This window comes from Pristiophorus japonicus, chromosome 3 (genome assembly GCF_044704955.1).
Source record: "Pristiophorus japonicus isolate sPriJap1 chromosome 3, sPriJap1.hap1, whole genome shotgun sequence".
Lineage (NCBI taxonomy): Eukaryota > Metazoa > Chordata > Chondrichthyes > Pristiophoridae > Pristiophorus > Pristiophorus japonicus.
Genome location: NC_091979.1, coordinates 305,009,556 through 305,033,673, shown reverse-complemented (window position 1 = coordinate 305,033,673; position 24,118 = coordinate 305,009,556). Strand labels below are relative to the sequence as shown.

General features: G+C 46.4%; 1 protein-coding gene across 5 annotated transcripts in view; it reads right to left on the bottom strand.

Annotated features, from left to right (window-relative positions):
• The window catches only part of rhobtb1 (Rho related BTB domain containing 1), a 90,705-nt gene that overhangs the window by 14,584 nt on the left and 52,003 nt on the right, over positions 1-24,118 (bottom strand). For all 5 annotated transcript variants that reach the window (XM_070876856.1, XM_070876855.1, XM_070876857.1 and 2 more), the window contains 2 exons: positions 20,873-21,858; positions 19,572-19,690 (listed from right to left, as the gene is read on the bottom strand). In XM_070876856.1, coding sequence (XP_070732957.1) covers positions 19,572-19,690; positions 20,873-21,858 — 1,105 coding nt within the window. The remainder of the gene's footprint in view (positions 1-19,571; positions 19,691-20,872; positions 21,859-24,118) is intronic.

The window sequence follows — 24,118 nt, the reverse complement described above, 5'->3', positions numbered from 1 at the left end:
TGTTGAGGGGGATGACTCATCAGGAGCGGGCAGCAGCAGCCAAGTTCATGGCACCGTGGCTGGCTCTGTTGCACAGGAGGGCAGGAAAAAGAGTGGGCGAGCGATAGTGATAGGGGATTCAATTGTAAGGGGAATAGATAGGCGTTTCTGCGGCCGCAACCGAGACTCCAGGATGGTATGTTGCCTCCCTGGTGCAAGGGTCAAGGATGTCTCGGAGCGGGTGCAGGACATTCTAAAAAGGGAGGGAGAACAGCCAGTTGTCGTGGTGCATGTTGGTACCAATGACATAGGTAAAAAAAGGGATGAGTTCCTACGAAATGAATTTAAGGAGCTAGGAGCTAAATTAAAAAGTAGGACCTCAAAAGTAGTAATCTCGGGATTGCTACCAGTGCCACGTGCTTGTCAGAGTAGGAATCGCAGGATAGCGCAGATGAATACGTGGCTTGAGCAATGGTGCAGCAGGGAGGGATTCAGGTTCCTGGGGCATTGGAACCGGTTCTGGGGGAGGTGGGACCAGTACAATCCGGACGGTCTGCACCTGGGCAGAATCGGAACCAATGTCCTCGGGGGAGTGTTTGCTTGTGCTGTTGGGGAGGAGTTAAACTAATATGGCAGGGGGATGGGAACCAATGCAGGGAGATAGAGGGAAACAAAAAGGAGGCAAAAACAAAAGACAGAAAGGAGATGAGGAAAAGTGGAGGGCAGAGAAACCCAAGGCAAAGAACAAAAAGGGCCATTGTACAGCAAAATTCTAAAAGGATAGAGGGTGTTAAAAAAACAAGCCTAAAGGCTTTGTGTCTTAATGCAAGGAGTATCCGCAATAAGGTGGATGAATTAACTGTGCAAATAGATGTTAACAAATATGATGTGATTGGGATTACGGAGACGTGGCTCCAGGATGAGCAGGGCTGGGAACTCAACATCCAGGGGTATTCAACATTCAGGAAGGATAGAATAAAAGGAAAAGGAGGTGGGGTAGCATTTCTGGTTAAGGAGGAGATTAAGGCAATAGTTAGGAAGGACATTAGCTTGGATGATGTGGAATCTATATGGGTAGAGCTGCAGAACACCAAAGGGCAAAAAACGTTAGTGGGAGTTGTGTACAGACCTCCAAACAGTAGTAGTGATGTTGGGGAGGGCATCAAACAGGAAATTAGGGGTGCGTGCAATAAAGGTGCAGCAGTTATAATGGGTGACTTTAATATGCACATAGATTGGGCTAACCAAACTGGAAGCAATACGGTGGAGGAGGATTTTCTGGAGTGCATAAGGGATGGTTTTTTAGACCAATATGTCGAGGAACCAACTAGGGGGGAGGCCATCTTAGACTGGGTGTTATGTAATGAGAGAGGATTAATTAGCAATCTCGTTGTGCGAGGCCCCTTGGGGAAGAGTGACCATAATATGGTGGAATTCTGCATTGGGATGGAGAATGAAACAGTTAATTCAGAGACCATGGTCCAGAACTTAAAGAAGGCTAACTTTGAAGGTATGAGGCGTGAATTGGCTGGGATGGATTGGCGAATGATACTTAAGGGGTTGACTGTGGATGGGCAATGGCAGACATTTAGAGACCGCATGGATGAACTACAACAATTGTACATTCCTGTCTGGCATAGAAATAAAAAAGGGAAGGTGGCTCAACCGTGGCTATCAAGGGAAATCAGGGATAGTATTAAAGCCAAGGAAGTGGCATACAAATTGGCCAGAAATAGCAGCGAACCTGGGGACTGGGAGAAATTTAGAACTCAGCAGAGGAGGACAAAGGGTTTGATTAGGGCAGGGAAAATGGAGTATGATAAGAAGCTTGCAGGGAACATTAAGACGGATTGCAAAAGTTTCTATAGATATGTAAAGAGAAAAAGGTTAGTAAAGACAAACGTAGGTCCCCTGCAGTTCGAATCAGGGGAAGTCATAACGGGGAACAAAGAAATGGCGGACCAATTGAACAAGTACTTTGGTTCGGTATTCACGAAGGAGGACACGAACAACCTTCCGGTTATAAAAGGGGTCGGGGGGTCTAGTAAGGAGGAGGAACTGAGGGAAATCCTTATTAGCCGGGAAATTGTGTTGGGGAAATTGATGGGATTGAAGGCCGATAAATCCCCAGGGCCTGATGGACTGCATCCCAGAGTACTTAAGGAGGTGGCCTTGGAAATAGTGGATGCGTTGACAGTCATTTTCCAACATTCCATTGACTCTGGATCAGTTCCTATGGAGTGGAGGGTAGCCAATGTAACCCCACTTTTTAAAAAAGGAGGGAGAGAGAAAACAGGGAATTATAGACCGGTCAGCCTGACATCGGTAGTGGGTAAAATGATGGAATCAATTATTAAGGATGTCATAGCAGTGCATTTGGAAAGAGGTGACATGATAGGTCCAAGTCAGCATGGATTTGTGAAAGGGAAATCATGCTAGACAAATCTTCTGGAATTTTTTGAGGATGTTTCCAGTAGAGTGGATAAGGGAGAACCAGTTGATGTGGTATATTTGGACTTTCAGAAGGCGTTCGACAAGGTCCCACACAAGAGATTGATGTGCAAAGTTAGAGCACATGGGATTGGGGGTAGTGTACTGACATGGATTGAGAACTGGTTGTCAGACAGGAAGCAAAGAGTAGGAGTAAATGGGTACTTTTCAGAATGGCAGGCAGTGACTAGTGGGGTACCGCAAGGTTCTGTGCTGGGGCCCCAGCTGTTTACACTGTACATTAATGATTTAGATGAGGGGATTAAATGTAGTATCTCCAAATTTGCGGATGACACTAAGTTGGGTGGCAGTGTGAGCTGCGAGGAGGATGCTGTGAGGCTGCAGAGCGACTTGGATAGGTTAGGTGAGTGGGCAAATGCATGGCAGATGAAGTATAATGTGGATAAATGTGAGGTTATCCACTTTGGTGGTAAAAACAGAGAGACAGACTATTATCTGAATGGTGACAGATTAGGAAAAGGGGAGGTGCAAAGAGACCTGGGTGTCATGGTACATCAGTCATTGAAGGTTGGCATGCAGGTGCAGCAGGCGGTTAAGAAAGCAAATGGCATGTTGGCCTTCATAGCAAGGGGATTTGAGTACAGGGGCAGGGAGGTGTTGCTACAGTTGTACAGGGCATTGGTGAGGCCACACCTGGAGTATTGTGTACAGTTTTGGTCTCCTAACCTGAGAAAGGACATTCTTGCTATTGAGGGAGTGCAGCGAAGGTTCACCAGACTGATTCCCGGGATGGCGGGACTGACCTATCAAGAAAGACTGGATCAACTGGGCTTGTATTCACTGGAGTTCAGAAGAATGAGAGGGGACCTCATAGAAACATTTAAAATTCTGACGGGGTTAGACAGGTTAGATGCAGGAAGAATGTTCCCAATGTTGGGGAAGTCCAGAACCAGAGGTCACAGTCTAAGGATAAGGGGTAAGCCATTTAGGACCGAGATGCGGAGGAACTTCTTCACCCAGAGAGTGGTGAACCCGTGGAATTCTCTACCACAGAAAGTTGTTGAGGCCAATTCACTAAATATATTCAAAAAGGAGTTAGATGAGGTCCTTACTACTAGGGGGATCAAGGGGTATGGCGAGAAAGCAGGAATGGGGTACTGAAGTTGAATGTTCAGCCATGAACTCATTGAATGGCGGTGCAGGCTAGAAGGGCCGAATGGCCTACTCCTGCACCTATTTTCTATGTTTCTATGTAGACACCTATGGAGGGAAATTGCAGAACGAGTTTCTGCAAGTGACAGGACAGCCACTCAAAGCCGAAAAAAGTGGAACGAGATCATGTGCCTGGTGAGAGCAAGTATCTTAAACGTGAAACGTTAACATGCTATGTTCTGAGCTCAATGTGCACTCTCTGTTCAATGTAGTGTTTTGGAATCCATGCTCTACATAGGTGAGGCCAGATACAAGGTTCCCATTTGAAGCATCACCCATTGCAAGAGCCTGCATGCGCAGTTAACCTTGCTGCTCGGTTCTGCAGACTTACCCTATGTTGTTAACTCTTCAGTCTTCATATGCGTCTCGAAGACGGTAGCCTCCCTGTTATGGTTATGTCCTGGTCCCCTAATTCAAGCATTGCCACAGCAAGTGCATGCAGCAAATGGAAGTTACATCAAACTGTGAAGACTCTCATACAGTAACATCGACTAAACTATGTAAGGCACTTGGGACAGGCTGATACGAGGGCTCTAACTCAGACGTTCTCTATAATCTTACAGGAGAAGCTTGCCCAGGGAGCAGATGAGGACTGGAGGAAGGGGACTCTGAACACCAGGACCTAACTCCATTGGAGGAACGTGTCTCAGTGCTGATGGACGTTCAAGTTGGTGCCATGGCGGTGGGTGAGGCCGGCCGATTCCTCCCTCCCGGGGACAGTGACGGTATGTTGAGTTTCTTTACAGCATCCAGCAGGTCACACAGGCCTGACACCACAATCCTTCAGCTCTTTCCATGAGACTGCCATTCTTGAATGGCCTTTGCCGCTCCTGGCCCCCTCCCCTGCAGGTAACCACTCTTCTCTGGCTTTGTGCTTTCAGATGATGATTCAGTGGCAAGGGGCCTGCACATCAGCCTTCCACTGTGGGCGACGGTGGAGAGGATGAGGAAGCGGAGGACACCTCTCTGGACGTGACAGAGCGGGGCCAGCAGCATTTTGTCGGAAGACATGGTCGGGGAGATGGAGGTGGGTGATGCTCCGGGACCTAGTGGCCTGCAGCAACGCCACAGGGGAGGAGTGATCAGTGGGCAGCTCCCCGGAGGATGAGTGCACACCCGAGTGATGCTCAGCAGCACTCTGATGATGAGGCCAACTTAGAGGATCGCGCAAGCAGTCATTCCAGATGCACAGCTATCTGCTGGGCATTTTGTTAAGGGTGTCCTAGAGTGTCGATGCACTTGTTTTGAATGTGGTGGAGGCCACCTCAACGATTGCATGTATCTCATAGAGTCCAGCTTTGGTAGATACTAACGGATGTTGGATGCTTCAAGTGATCAAGGGGACCCAGACGTGGGGGCACGGGCTATGGCTGATGTGGCAGTAGCCATTGCGCACCAGGCCGATGCTATGGTTGGCCTGCAGACTGTCATGTCATCAGTGCGTGGTGGCATCAATCAGCTCTGTGGTGTGCTGCAGTTGCAGTCCGCCCTGATGCAGAGCCAACTTGAATCCACACAGGCACTGACCACTGCCATGGTGTCTGGGGCCCCATCAGTTGCATGAGGAACTAACGCTGGCTCAGCCAGATAGCTCCAGATACTGAGGCTCTGTCCCAGGGGAGTAGCAGTGTGTCGGGCCTGTTGGAACGTGATGTCCTCTCTCAGGACATCATTCCGTCCTTGTCCTTGTCCCTGCCGCTCACTGCAACCCATCCACGAGAGTGCTGCCGAACCATGCTGAGGTGATGCAGCCTGCAGCTGGGCCTTCCAGGGCCAAAGCTAGTGCGGAACGTCCTGCTAGACCATCAGCTGTGGCAGCGGCGCCAACACAGCGACCTTCTACTAACTTTGCTGCAGGCACTGAGACCCCATTGAGGAGGAGCAGTAGGCCTGGGAGGGAGGAGAAGGGAAGGATGGGAAAGCACTGAAAAAGAGCCGCTAAATATGTGCGAGTTAGTGGCCAGAAATGGTGACCTTGCTCGAATATGAACTAATGTCAATAGTTGCACTTGCATGAGCCATTAAAGAATTGTCTGATGCTGGCCAGAGATGCTGTCCTAGTTCCATTAAGTAATGTGAGTAGTTGCACGTGGATATGGGTGATGTTTCAAGGGGTCTGGTTTCAATTATTGTTTGCTGTGGATGATGGTGTCCTTTAGTGTTTCTTTACAGCACACTATGGCTTTTTTTGCATATAAAAATTGGTTTCATTTGTCACAATCTTGTCTGGCCATTTATATGCACGGAGGCTTGGACGCGATGTATTCAGCAGATGGCCAGGTGAATAGGCTGGCCAGGTATAGCGGGGCCCGCAATACCACATGGATACAATCAATGGCCCCCTGAACCATGGGGATGCCCGCTATCCTGGCGAAGCCATGGGAACGCTCATCCAGGTCTTCCCAGGACATCTGAACTTGATGTAGTCCATTAGTTTGCTGTAAATGAAGCAACGTACAGCAAACTGCTACATGTTGCACATATAGCCTGCAGGAGACTGGAAGGAGCCGGTAGAATAGAAGTTGAAGGCTGCTGTCACTTTCACTGCCATGGACAGCGAAGTCCTGATGTCAGCTGCCAGGTATGTCTGCAGGAGGTAGCAAAGCTCCATCACTACCTCTTTGCGGAACCTCAGCCTTCCTGATCCTGGGAATAATGCGCACGGTAAATCCTGCAACTGTATGGCTTCCTGCCCTGCTAGTTGGGGTCTCTCCTCTGGCGAGCATCCACATTTGCCATAAGCTATCTCAGCATCCGGCAGATTTGAAGTCCTCGCCGCAGGACGACAGTGCGTGATCACTAGTGCCCCTATAACTTTGCAGAGGTAAAATCGATATGCTAGTTCCAAATGTATCCGATGTTGAATGCAACAATGTCTCCGAGATGCCAGTACTGAAGCTTAGTCAGTAGCCGCAGGACGCCAGCACCTTCAAACTGTGCGAGCAGCCAATGCAGCACAGACCGCGAACTCTGTGGGCGAGCTGCAACTCCATTTAAATAAAACCCTGGATTCATTTCCCCGCCCCGAGCACGGCAACTTTTTCAGATGTCACTGCCGTCAGCCGATAAGTGAGGCGGCCAAAGTGAATTTGGTGAGACGGCGCCAAGGAAGCATTGCACGCGAGGTGACATGATTTCCATGGAGTTAGCCGGCAGGACTTTAAATTTTAATGCCCTTGAAAAAGGACAGCCGAATTTCCCATCAGGCGTTAATCACGCCTAATGCCGCCAGCCAGCTGTTCACGCCCTGTTGCCACCTCACTCGGGCAGCATCAGCTGGCGGTAGCAACCGAATTTCGAACCCATAGACTTGGGAGTCACTTGTGTAGATACTTACCGCTTAGTGGGCTTGGCTGATGACGAGAGAGTGTATTATGGGGATAAGGTAACTCTCTGTAACCTAACTCACACCAAGTCCCGTTCACCCATCACCCCTGTGCTTGCTGATTTACATTGGTTCCTGGTTAAGCAATGCCTCAATTTCAAAATTCTTTCACTTTGATTTCAAATCCCTCCAAGGCCTCGCCCTCTTCCAATCTGTAATCTCCTTCAGCCCCACAACACCCCACCCTCTTCCCAATATATCTGTTGCTCCTCCAATTCTGCCCTCGAGCTTCCCTGATTATAAATCACTCAACCATTGGTGGCCGTGCCTTCAATTGCCTAGGCCTCAATCTCTGAAATTCACTTCCTAAACCTCCCTACCTCTTTTTCCTCCTTTAAGTTGCTCCTTAAAACCTACCTCTTTGACCAAGTTTTTGTTCATTTGCCCCAATTTCTCCTTACATGGCTCGGTGTCAAATTTTTGTCTTATAACATGCCTTGGGACGTTTTACTACTTTCAAGGCGCTATATAAATACAAGTCGTTGTTGTTAAATGCATGTCTTTGTGAGGCAGTTGTGAATGAGGCGAGGGGGAAGGACAGGAGGGGAGAAATTTCTATTCATTTTCTCATATTAAAACCCTCAGTTATAGGTTGTTGCCTTGTTCGTCTGGCTGCAGACGGAGGGCTCTCCTGTTCCACTTCCTCTCTTTCCTGTGCCCACTTCTCCTGATTGGAGGGCCCTCTCCAATCTTCTTCATCCACTGTCATCCCCTTCAGCTTCAGAAAGTATCAAAACCTTTCTGTCGTGTAATATTCTGTGGGATGCAGCAAGCCAAAATGGCTTGGCTGTACTGCAGGAGTGAGTACCCCAGATATTTGAGACTTAAGAATACCTACAGTCAGCTCCATTGAAATTCATATAATCCCATGAGCCTCAATGCATTTATTGGAGTCTTACTGGGATTATAAGTCATGACTGCAGGATAGACCCTGATTACCAATGAACTATTTCAATACATGGTTCTGAGTTATGAAGGCTGATTTGATGGATTCATGTATGATAGATAGCTTTCAGTGTAGTGCGGATTAATATGTACGACGAGGTGAATGGAATCACATACTACCTGAAGATCTATCGAATGAAAGCTTTGCCTATTAATGAGACTGAAGGGGTTGGAGTGCGAGGCTTTCAAGGCTACAGATGCTCCGTCAATTGCTCCTTGCATCTGTGGGAACCCTGCCAATCTACTAAAGTGGACTTCTCACTATATTGTTTCCCCAAACAGGTAATAAACTGCGAGGCCAGAGCAGTGGCCTTCTTTATAGAAGTGTATGCTGGTGCCTGACATATGTGACAAAAGTCACCTGAGGCTGCCTGAAAGGATTCAGTGCAAAAAACAATTGAGGCAGTGGTCACATTCTCTGCTACAGAGCATGTGTGTGGAGGTGCGTCGCTGAGTCGGGAGCAGCATCGAGGAGGTGCGTGGAGAGGCATGAGATCCGGGGTCGGCGAGAGGCCTACAAAAGGCCCAACGCGGCGGCAGTCGGGAGCAGCGTGTGGAGGTGCGTCGCCGAGTCGGGAGCAGCGTCGAGGAGGTGCGTGGAGAGGCGTGAGTTCCGGGATCGGCGAGCCGGTGCAGCTACAGGGAGAAGGCAAAAAAGAAGTAGAAAGAAACAGAAAGGTGACGTCACAACCAAGGGGGTAAGTGATTGGCTGGTGATTGGTGAGTAGTTTTTCTTTTTCCTCTTCCATAACAGTGAGTAAACTTTAACATTGTTGTTGCTTATCTAAGGGTCAAGTCATGGCAGGAGAGCTCGGTCACGTGTTATGCTCCTCCTGTACCATGTGGGAACTCAGGGACGACTCCAGTGTTCCTGACGACTACGTGTGCGGGAAGTGTATCCGCCTCCAGCTCCTGAGGGACCGCGTTGCGGAGTTGGAGCTGAAGGTGGATTCACTCTGGAGCATCCACGATGCTGAGAATAACGTGAGTAGCGCGTGTAGCGAGTTGGTCGTACCGCAGGGAAAGGGTCCACAGCCAGATAGGTGCAAGGAAGGTAGTGCAGGGGTCCCCTGTGGTCATCCCCCTGCAAAACAGATACACTGCTTTGAGTACTGTTGGGGGGGGGGGGGGATGACTCATCAGGGGAGGGAAGCAGCAGCCAAGTTCATGGCACCGTGGCTGGCTCTGTTGCACAGGAGGGCAGGAAAAAGAGTGGGAGAGCGATAGTGATAGTGGATTCAATTGTAAGGGGAATAGATAGACGTTTCTGCGGCCGCAACCGAGACTCCAGGATGGTATGTTGCCTCCCTGGTGCAAGGGTCAAGGATGTCTCGGAGCGGGTGCAGGACATTCTAAAAAGGGAGGGAGAACAGCCAGTTGTCGTGGTGCACATTGGTACCAACGACATAGGTAAAAAAAAGGGATGAGGTCCTACGAAACGAATTTAAGGAGCTAGGAGCTAAATTAAAAAGTAGAACCTCAAAAGTAGTAATCTCGGGATTGCTACCCGTGCCACGTGCTAGTCAGAGTAGGAATCGCAGGATAGCGCAGATGAATACGTGGCTTGAGCAGTGGTGCAGCAGGGAGGGATTCAAATTCCTGGGGCATTGGAACCGGTTCTGGGGGAGGTGGGACCAGTACAAACCGGATGGTCTGCACCTGGGCAGGACCGGAACCAATGTCCTAGGGGGAGTGTTTGCTAGTGCTGTTGGGGAGGAGTTAAACTAATATGGCAGGGGGATGGGAACCAATGCAGGGAGACAGAGGGAAACAAAAAGGAGACAAAAGCAAAAGACAGAAAGGAGATGAGGAAAAGTGGAGGGCAGAGAAACCCAAGGCAAAGAACAAAAAGGGCCACTGTACAACAAAATTCTAAAAGGACAAAGGGTGTTAAAAAAACAAGCCTGAAGGCTTTGTGTCTTAATGCCAGGAGTATCCGTAATAAGGTGGATGAATTAACTGTGCAAATAGATGTTAACATGAATGATGTGATTGGGATTACACAGACGTGGCTCCAGGATGATCAGGGCTGGGAACTCAACATCCAGGGGTATTCAACATTCAGGAAGGATAGAATAAAAGGAAAAGGAGGTGGGGTAGCATTGCTGGTTAAGGAGGAGATTAATGCAATAGTTAGGAAGGACATTAGCTTGGATGATGTGGAATCTATATGGGTAGAGCTGCAGAACACCAAAGGGCAAAAAACGTTAGTGGGAGTTGTGTACAGACCTCCAAACAGTAGTAGTGATGTTGGGGAGGGCATCAAAAAGGAAATTAGGGGTGCATGCAATAAAGGTGCAGCAGTTATAATGGGTGACTTTAATATGCACATAGATTGGGCTAACCAAACTGGAAGCAATACGGTGGAGGAGGATTTTCTGGAGTGCATGAGGGATGGTTTTCTCGACCAATATATGTCGAGGAACCAACTAGGGGGGAGGCCATCTTAGACTGGGTATTGTGTAATGAGAGAGGATTAATTAGCAATCTCGTGCGAGGCCCCTTGGGGAAGAGTGACCATAATATGGTGGAATTCTGCATTAGGATGGAGAATGAAACAGTTAATTCAGAGACCATGGTCCAGAACTTAAAGAAGGCTAACTTTGAAGGTATGAGGCGTGAATTAGCTAGGATAGATTGGCGAATGATACTTAAGGGGTTGACAGTGGATGGGCAATGGCAGACATTTAGAGACCGCATGGATGAACTACAACAATTGTACATTCCTGTCTGGCGTAGAAATAAAAAAGGGAAGGTGGCTCAACCGTGGCTATCAAGGGAAATCAGGGATAGCATTAAAGCCAAGGAAGTGGCATACAAATTGGCCAGAAATAGCAGCGAACCCAGGGACTGGGAGAAATTTAGAACTCAGCAGAGGAGGACAAAGGGTTTGATTAGGGCAGGGAAAATGGAGTACGAGAAGAAGCTTGCAGGGAACATTAAGACGGATTGCAAAAGTTTCTATAGCTATGTAAAGAGAAAAAGGTTAGTAAAGACAAACGTAGGTCCCCTGCAGTCCGAATCAGGGGAAGTCATAACGGGGAACAAAGAAATGGCGGACCAATTGAACAAGTAATTTGGTTCGGTATTCACTAAGGGCACAAACAGCCTTCCGAATATAAAAGGGGTCAGAGGGTCTAGTAAGGAGGAGGAACTGAGGGAAATCCTTATTAGTCGGGAAATTGTGTTGGGGAAATTGATGGGATTGAAGGCCGATAAATCCCCAGGGCCTGATGGACTGCATCCCAGTATACTTAAGGAGGTGGCCTTGGAAATAGCGGATGCATTGACAGTAATTTTCCAACATTCCATTGACTCTGGATCAGTTCCTAGCGAGTGGAGGGTCGCCAATGTAACCCCACTTTTTAAAAAAGGAGGGAGAGAGCAAACAGGGAATTATAGACCGGTCAGCCTGACATCGGTAGTGGGTAAAATGATGGAATCAATTATTAAGGATGTCATAGCAGTGCATTTGGAAAGAGGTGACATGATAGGTCCAAGTCAGCATGGATTTGTGAAAGGGAAATCATGCTTGACAAATCTTCTGGAATTTTTTGAGGATGTTTCCAGTAGAGTGGACAAGGGAGAACCAGTTGATGTGGTATATTTGGACTTTCAGAAGGCTTTTGACAAGTCCCACACAAGTTAAAGCACATGGGATTGGGGGTAGTGTGCTGACATGGATTGAGAACTGGTTGTCAGACAGGAAGCAAAGAGTAGGAGTAAATGGGGACTTTTCAGAATGGCAGGCAGTGACTAGTGGGGGACTGCAAGGTTCTGTGCTGGGGCCCCAGCTGTTTACACTGTACATTAATGATTTAGACGAGGGGATTAAATGTAGTATTTCCAAATTTGCGGATGACACTAAGTTGGGTGGCAGTGTGAGCTGCGAGGAGGGTGCTATGAGGCTGCAGAACGACTTGGATAGGTTAGGTGAGTGGGCAAATGCATGGCAGATGAAGTATAATGTGTAGAAATGTGAGGTTATCGACTTTGGTGGTAAAAACAGAGAGACAGACTATTATCTGAATGATGACAGATTAGGAAAAGGGGTGGTGCAACAAGACCTGGGTGTCATGGTACATCAGTCATTGAAGGTTGGCATGCAGGTACAGCAGGCGGTTAAGAAAGCAAATGGCATGTTGGCCTTCATAGCGAGGGGATTTGAGTACAGGGGCAGGGAGGTGTTGCTACAGTTGTACAGGGCCTTGGTGAGGCCACACCTGGAGTATTGTGTACAGTTTTGGTCTCCTAACCTGAGGAAGGACATTCTTGCTATTGAGGGAGTGCAGCGAAGGTTCACCAGACTGATTCCCGGGATGGCGGGACTGACCTATCAAAAAGACTGGATCAACTGGGCTTGTATTCACTGGAGTTCAGAAGAATGAGAGGGGACCTCATAGAAACGTTTAAAATTTTGATGGGTTCATACAGGTTATATGCAGGAAGAATGCTCCCAATGTTGGGGAAGTCCAGAACCAGGGGTCACAATCTAAGGATAAGGGGTAAGCCATTTAGGATCGAGATGAGGAGAAACTTCTTCACCCAGAGAGTGGTGAACCTGTGGAATTCTCTACCACAGAAAGTTGTTGAGGCCAATTCACTAAATATATTCAAAAAGGAGTTAGATGAAGTCCTTACTACTAGGGGGATCAAGGGGTATGGCGAGAAAGCAGGAATGGGGTACTGAAGTTGCATGTTCAGCCATGAACTCATTGAATGGCGGTGCAGGCTAGAAGGACTGAATGGCCTACTCCTGCACCTATTTTCTTTGTTTCTATGTTGTTCTCCTGGTAGAAGTGAGCTGCAGGTATTCAGCCAGCAGCTGACAATAGCTCCGGGGGAAATGAAGCTTTGAGGCACTGAAATCTATAAGGCTTTCTAGGTCTGTAAACCCGGAGGAGAGGATATTGACAAGTAGGAAACAAAACTCTTCTGTGTTGCCTCATTCTAGGAGCCTCCAATCTAACCACTTCCATATCTTCCTCTTCAAAGCACTGGAATAGAGGGATTCCCATCTGGAAATCTATTTCCCCAGCTCAGGAAGTTATTTTCTCAAGTACTCATTATGGGCCAAGTTTCCACATGATTTGCGCCTGATTTTTAGGAGCAACTGGTGGAGAACGGACTATCTTAGAAATCGCAATTCTCCACATTTTTTTTTCTGCAGTTCTAGTCAGGTAGAACAGTTCTACTTTGGAACAGAATTTTTTCTTCAAAAGGGGGCGTGTCCGGCCACTGACGCCTGATTTCAAAGTTTCCACAGTGAAAACGTACTCCAAACTAACTTAGAATGGAGCAAGTGAAGATTTTTGTAGAACTGAAAAAACCTGTTCTACACATTAAAAAATCAGGCGCAGGTTACAAATTAGGCGTAGGGAACGAGGGGTGGCCGGGGGGGGAAGTCATTAAATTCGACAATAAATCCTTAGTTATACTTATACAAATATTATACAAATAAATCCAACCTGAACAAACATTTATAAGCAAAGAAAAGATTAAACAAACCATGTTCCTACCTGTGTGAAAGTTCTTCAGGCAGGCCTTTAGGAAGCGGTTTGCCGTCGGGACCGAAGGCTGAACGGGCCGGGCCCGAGATTTCGGGCAGGGCCCGTCCCCAGCACCAGAGGTAGGTGGCGTTGGGTCGGGTCGGGGAGAGAGGTTCGGTTCGGGTCGGCGGGGGAGGGAGGGAGAGAGGGGGAGGGAGGGAGAGAGAGAGGGGGAGGGAAGGAGAGAGGGAGGGGGAGGGAGGAAGAGAGGGAGGGAGGTCAGGTCGGGGAGGGAGGTCAGGTCGGGGAGGGAGGTCAGGTCAGGTCGAGGGAGGTCAGGTCGGGGAGGGGGAGGTCAGGTAAGATCCAGTCCGGGGGCGAGAGTAGAGTCGAGTCCAGTCGGGTGGGAGCGGGAGCGGCAGACGTAGACGGGTCGAGTCGGGTCGGGTCCGGTCGGGGGGTGGGGGCGGAAGCAGGAGCGGCAGCGACAGGCGGGTCGAGTCGGGTCCGGTCGGTGGGGGGGGAAAAGCAGGAGCGGGAGTCGGCAGGAAGCAGGAGCTGGCCGTGGGAGGAGCCTTATTCACGCAGCCCCAGTGAGGCCATTCGGCCAGGGCTAGAGGCTGCGTGCTTCGGGCCCCTCCCACAAAGTTACGGGCGCCTGGAGCTACTGCACTTGCGTGCCCACTGTCGCGCGCATGTGCAGAGCTCCCGGCACTGTTTTCAGCGCAGGGTCCTAGCTCCGCCCCCTACAGCTCCTGCTGCGCCGCGCCGAGGGCCAGAGGACCTGCAGGGAGGTGGAGAATACGGAGGGTTTTTTTAGGCGCACTTTGTGGTGCGAAAAACGGGCGCCCAGCTCGGAGGGGCGCCCGTTTTTTATCGTGTGGAAACTTGGGCCCTATAATTGGTCAGAAGAGGTCTTCAGAGGAGCTCTAGAGCAAGAATCACCAAAAGAAATCACTGAGTAGGCAGTTTCTGCAGGCTCCAGTCAGGAAATCCTAAATGACCTCCTCCATGTGATACCCACCTTGTTGTGCTGCTCACTCAGTGGTGCTGTTCTGAGGTCAGGTTAGGGACGATAATTAGGGAAAACTGCATTGAGACCTGTTATGAATGCAATAAAGGTTCAAACTGAGTACTGTTTAACTAAGCAAGGTACAACCTCGGCTCTGCTTTATTTAGGCCCAAAGTACCTGACTCTCAAAATGGCTGGCCTTTTATACCTGAGCAGCACCATGTGCGTGCTGCTCAATGGGCTCCAACAATGACGCCATCTGGTGGCTACAAACAGCATGTACATACATGACAATACCCCCTCTAAGACTTATCACAGTCTTTCACAGGTTGAGACAGTCCGGTGCTTTGCACTCCCAGGTTGACCGTCTCAGTTCGATTCCAGTCTTGGGTGAGTGCGGGGTCTGTTGTGGCTGATGGCTGGATGACTGACTTGTTGGGGGTGGCAGTGACCATGTCAGGAATTGCAAGTTCATTTTTATTGAACAGGTCCATGATGGAAATTCCAGGTTCACTGATGACCCTCGAGTCCTCTGAAGACTGCTGGTAGGTTGGTTGTCAATGGTTTCTTTGTCCGACTGTTCTGGCTCGTCTGTATGTCTCAGCTTTGTCTGATCCATGTGTTTCCTGCAAGTTTGCCCATTCTTGAGCTCAATAATGAATACTCTGTTGCTCTCCTTGGCCATGTCCGTACCAGTGAACCATTTGGGACCCCGACCATAGTTCAACACATATACAGGATCATTAACAGAAATCTCGCATGACACAGTTGCGTGATCATGGTACCCTTGTTGACTTTGTCTTCTGAATTCAACATGATTATTTAAATCCGGGTGTACCAGAGATAGCTTGGTCTTAAGATCTCTTTTCATCATGAGTTCAGCAGGCGAGACCCCTGTGAGTGTGTGGGGTCTTGTCCTGTAACTCAGCAGTATGCAGGACATGCGGGTCTGCAGTGACCCTTGGGTTACTCTCCTCATGCTTTGCTTGATAATTTGTACTGCATGTCCAGCTTGCCCGTTGGACACAGGCTTGAACGGTGCTGACTTTACATGTTTTATGCCATTAAGTTTCACAAACTCCTGAAACTGCCGACTGGTGAAGCACGACCCATTGTCGCTCACCACTATGTCAGGCAGACCATGTGTCACGAACATGACATTGAGATTCTCTATGGTTGCCGTGGACCTGCTGGATGACATGATTATGCATTCTATCCACTTCGAATAAGCATCCACCACCACTAAAAATATCTTGCCCAGGAAGGGACCTGCAAAATCTACATGGATCCTGGACCAAGGTTTGGATGGCCATGACCACAGACTCAGCGGTGATTCCGCTGGTGCTTTGCTGAGCTGCATGCAAGTGTTGCACTGATGCACGCATGCTTCCAGCTCAGAATCAATTCCTGGCCACCATACATGAGACCTGGCGATTGGCTTCATCATCACTATACCCGGATGTGTGCTATGTAACTCACGCACGAACTTCTCTCTTTCTTTCTTGGGCATTACAACATGATTGCCCCACAATATGCAATCTTCTTGAATAGACAGTTCGTCCTTGCAACGAATGTATGGTTTGGCCTCCTCACACATTTGCTTAGGTATGGCAGACCAATCCCCCTTTGAGGATGCAACCCTTTACCACTGATAAAATCTGGTCCTGGCTGGTCCCGGTTTAACTTGTTAAGCCGTGACAGGGGTTTCTTCACTCAAAAGCATCCATGATTAACATTAGATTCACCGGTTGTGGCGTTTCCACCTCCGGTGTGGGCAACGGAACCGGCTCAAAGCATTGGCACAATTCTCTGTGCCAGGTCTGTGGCGAATGACAATCATAAGCAGATAATGTCAGTGCCCATCTTTGAATGCGGGATGAAGCTTTGGTATTGATACCTTTACTCTCGGAAAACAATGAAATGAGCAGCTTATGATCAGTCTCTAATTCGAACCTCAGACCGAACAGGTATTGATGCATCTTTTTAACACCGTACACACACACTAAAGCTTCTTTTTCTATCATGCTGTAGGCTCTTTCCGCTTACGACAAACTTTTGGATGCATACTCGACAGATTGAAGTTTCCCTGACTCACTGGCTTGTTGGAGTACGCAACCAATTCCATATGACGATGCGTCACATGCCAAAACTAAACGTTTACATGGGTCATAATGTACCAGCAGCTTGTTCGAGCAAAGCAGATTGGTGGCTTTCTCGAAAGCTCTGTCTTGTGATGCGCCCCACACCGTTGTCCTTTTCTCAATAGTATGTGCAGTGGTTCTAATAAGGTGCTCAATTTAGGTAGGAAGTTCCCAAAGTAGTTGAGTAGACCTAGGAACGAACACAGCTCCGTTCTGCGGCTTGGATGCATTCTTGATGGCCTTGGTTTTCACGTCAGTAGGTCTGATGCCATCAACGGCGATTTTCCTCGAGGAATTCGACCTCTAGTGCCATGAAGACGCACTTCGAGTGTTTCAGTCTGAGTCCTACTCTATCCAAATGCAGTCGAACCTCTTCCAGGTTCTTCAGATGTTCCTTGGAGTCACGACCGGTGATCAGGATGTCATCTTGGAACATGACGGTTCTGGAAACGGACTTCAGTAGACTTTCCATGTTCCTCTGGAATATTGCTGCAGCCGAGCGAATTCCAAAAGGGCACCCGTGGTAAATAAACAGTCCTTTGTGCGTGTTAGCGCACGTAAGTCTCTTCGACGTCTCGATCAACTCCTGTGTCATATAGGCCGACGACGTCAAGTCCAGTTTTGTGAACAACTTCCCTCCGGCTAGCGTTGCAAACAAGTCATCAGCCTTCGGAACGGGTACTGATCTTGTTTCGAAACCCTGTTGATCGTAGCCTTGTAGTCTCCACAGATTCTGACTGTGCCATCACTTTTTAGCACAGGAACAATGGGACTGGCCCATTTATTAAATTCGACCAGTGATATGATCCCTTCACGCTGGAGTCTGTCCAGTTCAATTTTGACCTTCTCCCTCATCATATACGGCACTGCCTGAGCTTTATGATGGACGGGTCTTGCATCTGAGTCCACGTGGATCTGCACCTTGGCTCCCGTGAAGTTGCCGATACCCGGTTCGAACAGCGAGGGGAACTTGCTCAATACTTGGGTACATATATCTTCCTCCGATGACAACGTCTATATGTCGTTCCAGTCGCATCTGATTTTCTCCAACCAGCTCCTGCCGAGCAGCGTTGGGCTACTGCCTGGAACAATCCACAGCGGTAACTTGTGAACCGCATCGTTATACGACACATTAATTTATGCACTGCCAATCACCTTTATCAGTTCTTTGGTGTACATGCGCAGCTTGGCGTTAACAGGGCTCAGCCTGGGCCTCACAGTTTTAGTATTCTACAGCTTATAAAATACCCTCTAGTTCATGATCAATTGACTCGCCCCAGTGTCCAGTTCCATAGATATCGGTATACCGTTAAACTTCACATTAATCAAAATTGGTTTACTCTTGGTTATGAAGGAGTAGAGTCCATACACTACCTCCTCTGGCATCTCAGATTGCGTATCCGGATCCGCGCTAGTCTGACTCTCATCCTCCACGTGGTGTGTTGCAGCTCGCTTGCTCATCTGTGGACACTTGCGCTGGAGATGCCCCACTCTCAGACAGCCTTTGCAACTATATTGCTTAAATCGGCACTGCTGGTGCCAATGATTTCCCCCACAACTCCAACACGGAGAAGTCGGATCCATTCCCACTTGCGGACTTTGGACAGCCACAGGTTTCACGAATGCAGCCGGATAGGCCCTGTCATGTGCCGCTCTGCCGAATCAATCGCATTTACAGTACTTGCCGAGGTTCGGTTCTTCACCGCTATTTGCTTTAGACTCCTGTCTGTCGTCATACATGATTGAGCGATCTGGATGGCCCTTTTTAAATCCAACTCTTCCACCGCCAGAAGTTTGCGCAGGATCACCTCGTGGTTGATACTGATAACAAAGTCGTCCCGCACATGGCTGCCAACACCGTCCCGAACTTGCACAGTCCCGCTAGATGTCTCAGGCTGGCAACGAATTCTGCCACACTCTGGCCCTCCGATTGAATGGGTGTATAAAACCTGTATCTCGAGATGATGATGCCGTCATCTGGCTTGAGGTGTTCCCGTACCAATGTACACAACTCCTTGTATGTTCTCTCTGTTGGATCACTAAACATAAGTAAATTCTTTATCAGACCGTAGGTCTTTGAACCGCACACAGTGAGGAACACGGCCCGGCGCCGATCTGCATCGTCGACTCCCTTCATTTTGTTGGCCACGAAGTACTGGTTCAAATGGCTCACAAAGTCTGCCCAATCTTCTCCCTCCACAAATCCTAAAAATCCAATCGTGCTCATTTTGCAATCAAAGATTCTTGTATTCTCGTCACCAAATGTTATGTTTGCAATAAAGGTTCAAAGTGTGTACTGTTTAACTAAGCAAGGTACAACCTTGGCTCTGCTTTATTTAGGCCCAAAGTGCCTTATACCTGAGCAGCACCATCTGGTGGCTAAACAGCATGTACATACATGACAAGACCAAAGCCATGCCCACCTATACCCATTTGCATGGGAGAGGGCGGATCTGAGCGGATGGTACTCCAGACTACCATGTTTAAAGAAGGAGAATTTTGGTGCAATTTGTTTGGAGCAGTATTGCAGCAGTAAATCCATACTGCCCTATTTTATTGTTTTCCCTCAAAAAAAAAGGGAAATTCCAGCTGAGTATCGGGAAGATACTCAGCTATAAGGGCACCACAGCCAAGCCAGCTTCCATCTTCGCCTGATGTTTACACTCTTACACAGACAAAAGGGGCCACTGTGTAACAATCAGGAAAGGGATTCCTGGTCCTCCCCACCACAGAAGCGCAAATACTAATTGCAGGCATGCTCACCACTGCTCCAGCGGAAATCAGCTAACTCAGAGAAGACCAAGGCCTTCCTGATCTATATGGCTCGGGTGCTCACTAACCAGGTGAACCAGGAAACAAGTCAGACATTACAGTTTCAATCTTTTACATCATTTACAATATTAATTCATAAATATCTAATATATTTTCTCTAAGAATATGAAGCTTATTGCACTAACCTCTTTGTTTGAACTCTCCAGGAAAGACCCTCCAAACATAGCTGCCATCCACTCACAGCTGGAAATCAACAAAGACTTGTGGCCATTAATACACCCATCTTCTAATTTAAGCGTTACATCTGCCATTGAAAATATAAAAAAAATGTTGCCAACATCGTAACTGTAAAATCTAAATGTAAAACAATACATACTAATTACTTTCTTCTAAGCATTAGTGACAGGAGATAATTGAATTCTGCATCTGGTGCATGCTATAAATACTTCAGATTGTTAATCCGCAGACAACATGGCACCAAGAATAAAATTATTTAAACCAATTACCCTTTCAACATTCCAACCATTATTGTGACTGTTATCTGATACTATGCTTAATACACGAGAAATGCCATTTTACATATACACAGGTGTTCTGTGGACAGTTTATTTTACGAAAAGTCAACAGCGCTGGCAATGTTTCATCTGGTTTGTTCAGTTTCTGCTAATGCTTTGTTGGATCCAAATAAAGTCATATACTTCTCACATCGTCTTATCAAAAGCAAGAGGCTGTGCACAGGAGACAAATATGTCAAACCAATTGCTACAAACCTCGGAGCATTTACAATATAGCTGCAGTGTTGATGCCAAGCAGTTTTTTCTGCATTGATGCTGTAATTAAGATCCGGAGTCAGGACCTGATCTTACACCAGAACGAAGCAGAGCAAGACTGGTGGAGAGAGTCTCGCTCCACTTCATTTTGGAGTCAATTCAAAACTACTGTGCAGCAACACCAAGCTTGGAGTGTGAATGAGCTTTCTGATAGCACAATTATGGGAATTCGCATAGAAAACAGGCCAAGGAAAAGCAGGGTCAAAAATCTTGTGTCATGTACAAGAAGAAACAAATGAAAGCTTCACATATTCTGTTACCAGCTAAGAGCGAAACAATGAAGTTGGCATTGGCGCTCTTTAACTACTCCAATGTTAGTCACAGCATTTTGTTGTACCTCACTGCAGAGCCCGTGTTTACGCAGAAGGTTAAGTATTAGAATATTAGAATGCAAATGTAGCTGGCTAAATTTCAAATCACATTAGATTTTTCAAAAGCTGTTTCTCTTTAAAATCAAACTGTATGGCTTCTTGCTGTGTGTGAGATTACCAGTTATTTATTATTAATAGTTAATGTAGTCATGTTCAAAGTTGTTATATGCATTGAAAAAAATGGATTGGAGTCAATGGATTTTAGATTGACAGGAATAGACTGTACAAATTAAAATAGATTGTTACAAGAAACTGTGCAGTGAAATTAGAAGTTGAAAAACTTACCAGAAAATGTTCCTTTCGCTAAGCATTCCTTTATTCGGTTTGCTTTCCTGACATGAAATGCTTTTGTGATCTCCTGATTCATAAAGGCTTCTTTATTTTGAATATTTTCAACCATCATACGCAAGTCAAAAACTTCCAAAATTTCTGCTATTTGTGCAATTCTCATCAGATTTTTTTCATTTTCATCCAGCTCTCCTGTGTAGAGAAATCGTAATACAGCTTCAAAAGGCCCTGGCTGGATTGAATGGTCCATTCTAACCACTGTCATAAGATCCATCCTCTTTGTTACGGGGTTCTCCAGGACTTCTTTGTGAATATGATTAAAGGCCTTGCTCCATGAAGACAACGATCTTCCTGCCCGTGTTCCCTTCACTGCTGAGGATTCATCCTCGTACAAGTTCATTTTTAAAATGCCATCACTCTTGGATGTTTTTAGAGTGCAGTGCATTGAATGAACGCTGATCTCACTGCTGTCGTCATCTGTATCAAGGCTCAAAGTTCTCATCAAATGGTCTCTGCCTAGTTTCGGCGGTTTCTCATTTTTCCCACCATATGTCTGAGATTCACCAGTTAGATCCAACAAAAAAAGGTCATAAAATTTTGATGATGAGGTAGCCAGGTATACCTTATGAGCATAGATTTTAACCTGGTTCTGAAGTACAAACATAACATCAGTACACAGTGGATTGTCGAGCAGATGGCTAGGTCTAAAAGCACTCACAGGATTATCTGGAACTTTTATTACTGGAGGCGGTGGCTTAGGTGGTAGGAATGGTGCCTGGAGTAAAGGCTTCTGCACCTTTTTTAAATGAGATTTCCAGAACTGAAGGTGTCGCCTCGAAATCAGTGCACCTCTGACGGCATTATCAAATACATCTTTGATGCCAAACTGATCAAACACACTTGTTTCGTAATATGGGATCCCAAGTTCTTTGGCTACCTCTCGGCCTTTTTCAGGAGGTAAAATGTCATTGGGTCTTATTGGTCTAGGGCATAAATACAACAAAGTAAACTATTTGAAATGTAGTACATTTGCCAACATAACAGTGACTGCACTTCAAAGTAAGTTGTGTGACGTGCTTGAGACGTTTGATATAATAAGTGGCTGTGTAAATTGTAAGTCTTTCTTTTCTTTACAATGACCCAAACTTATTGATAATAGTGGATATCTACTTCATCAATGGAAGCCAAGTGCATCTCAAATCTATTAGAAAACCGCTTCACGACATGCCAGAGTTATAAAGGTGTCAAATGAGTTATTGATCCTCTAAAAAAAATATATACATTTTTGTTGGGAAGTCATTCTCCATTGGTGGCCTATATTTGTTTATAGGCCCCCAAACAGTAGTTGTAATGTAGAGCAGAGTATAAATCAGGAAATTAGAGGCGCATGTAACAAGGGTAACATGGTAATCATGGGGGACTGTAATCTTCATATAGACTGGGCAAACCAAATTTGCAGTAATAATGTGGAGGACGAATTCATGGAATGTGTACAAGATAGTTTTCTAGATCAGTATGTTGAGGAACCAACTAGGGAGCAGGCTATTTTAGATCAAGTATTGTGCAATGAAAAAGGGTTAATTGATAACCTTGTAGTAGTAAAGGGGCCCTTAGGGAAGAGTGACCATAATATGATAGAATTTTTTATTAAGTTTGAAAGTGATTTCGTTAAATCCGAAACTAGGGTCTTAAATCTAAACAAAGCAAACTACTTAGATATGAGGGATGAGTTAGCCAAGTTAGATTGGGAAACGACATTAAAAGGTCTGATGGTAGACAAGCAATGGCTTGCATTTAAAAGAATTAATACATAATTTACAACAAATATACATTCCTTTAAGGCATAAAAACTCCAGAGGAAAAGTGGTCCAACCGTGGCTAACAAGAGAAGTTAAAGATAGTATTAGATCAAAGGAAGAGGTTTATAATATTGTCAAAAAGAACAATAAGCCTGAGGATTGGGAGGATTTTAGAATTCAGCAAAGGAGGACCAAGAACTTGATAAAGAAAGGGAAAATAGAATGAGCGTAAACTAGCGAGAGACATAAAAAGACTGTAAAAGCTTCTACGGGCATGTAAAAAGGAAAAGATTAGCGAAAGTAAATATAGGTCTCTGACAGGCTGAGACAGGAGAAAATATAATGGGGAATAAGGAAATGGCAGAGAATTTAAACAAATACATTGCGTCTGTCTTCACAGAAGAAATTGCAAAATACCTCCTGGAAATAGATGAGAATCAAGGGTCTAGCAAGAATGAGGAACTGAAAGAAATTAATATTAGTGAAAAAATAGTGCTGGAGAAATTAATGGGACTGAAAGCCGATAAATCTCCTGCACCTGATGGCCTACATCCTAGAGTTTGATAGAGATGGCTATTGAGATAGTGGATGCATTGGTTGACATCTTCCAAAATTCCAGATTCTAGAAAGGTAGCCACGGATTGGAAGATAGCAAATGTAACCCTGCTATTTAAGAAAGGAGGGAGAGAGAAAACGGGGAACTACAGACCAGTTAGCCTAACATCGGTAGTAGGGAAAATGCTAGAATCTATTATTAAGGACATGGTAACAGGGAACTTAGAAAATAATAATAGGATTGGGCAGTCAATACGGATTTATGAAAGGGTAATCATGTTTGATGAATCTGTCAGTGTCGTGAGGTTGTAACTAGCAGAATAGATAAGGGGGGAACCAGTGGATGTGGTGTATTTGTATTTTCAGAAGGCATTCGATAAGGTACCACACAAGAGGCTATTAAACAAAATTAGAGCTCATGGGATTGAGCATTGGTTAATTGTCAGAAAACAGAGAGTAGGAATAAAGGGGTCATTTTCAGGTTGGCAGACTGTAACTAGTGGGGTACTGCAAGGATCAGTGCTCAAGTCTTAGCTATTCACAATCTGTATCAATGATTTGGATGAGGGGACCAAATGTAATATATTCAAGTTTGCTGATGATACAAAGCTAGGTGGAAATGTAAGTTGTGAGGAGGGTGCAAAGAGACTTCAAGGGGATATAGACAGGCTAAGAGAGTGGGCAAGAACATGGCAAATGGAATATAATGTGGAGAAATGTGAAATTATCCACTTTGATAGGAAAAATAGAAAAGCAGAGTATTTGTTAAACAGTGAGAGATTGGGAAATGTTGGTGTTCAGAGGGACCAGAGTGTCCTTGTACATGAATCATTGAAACATGCAGGTACAGCAAGGAATTAAGAAAGCAAATGGTATATTGCCCTTTATT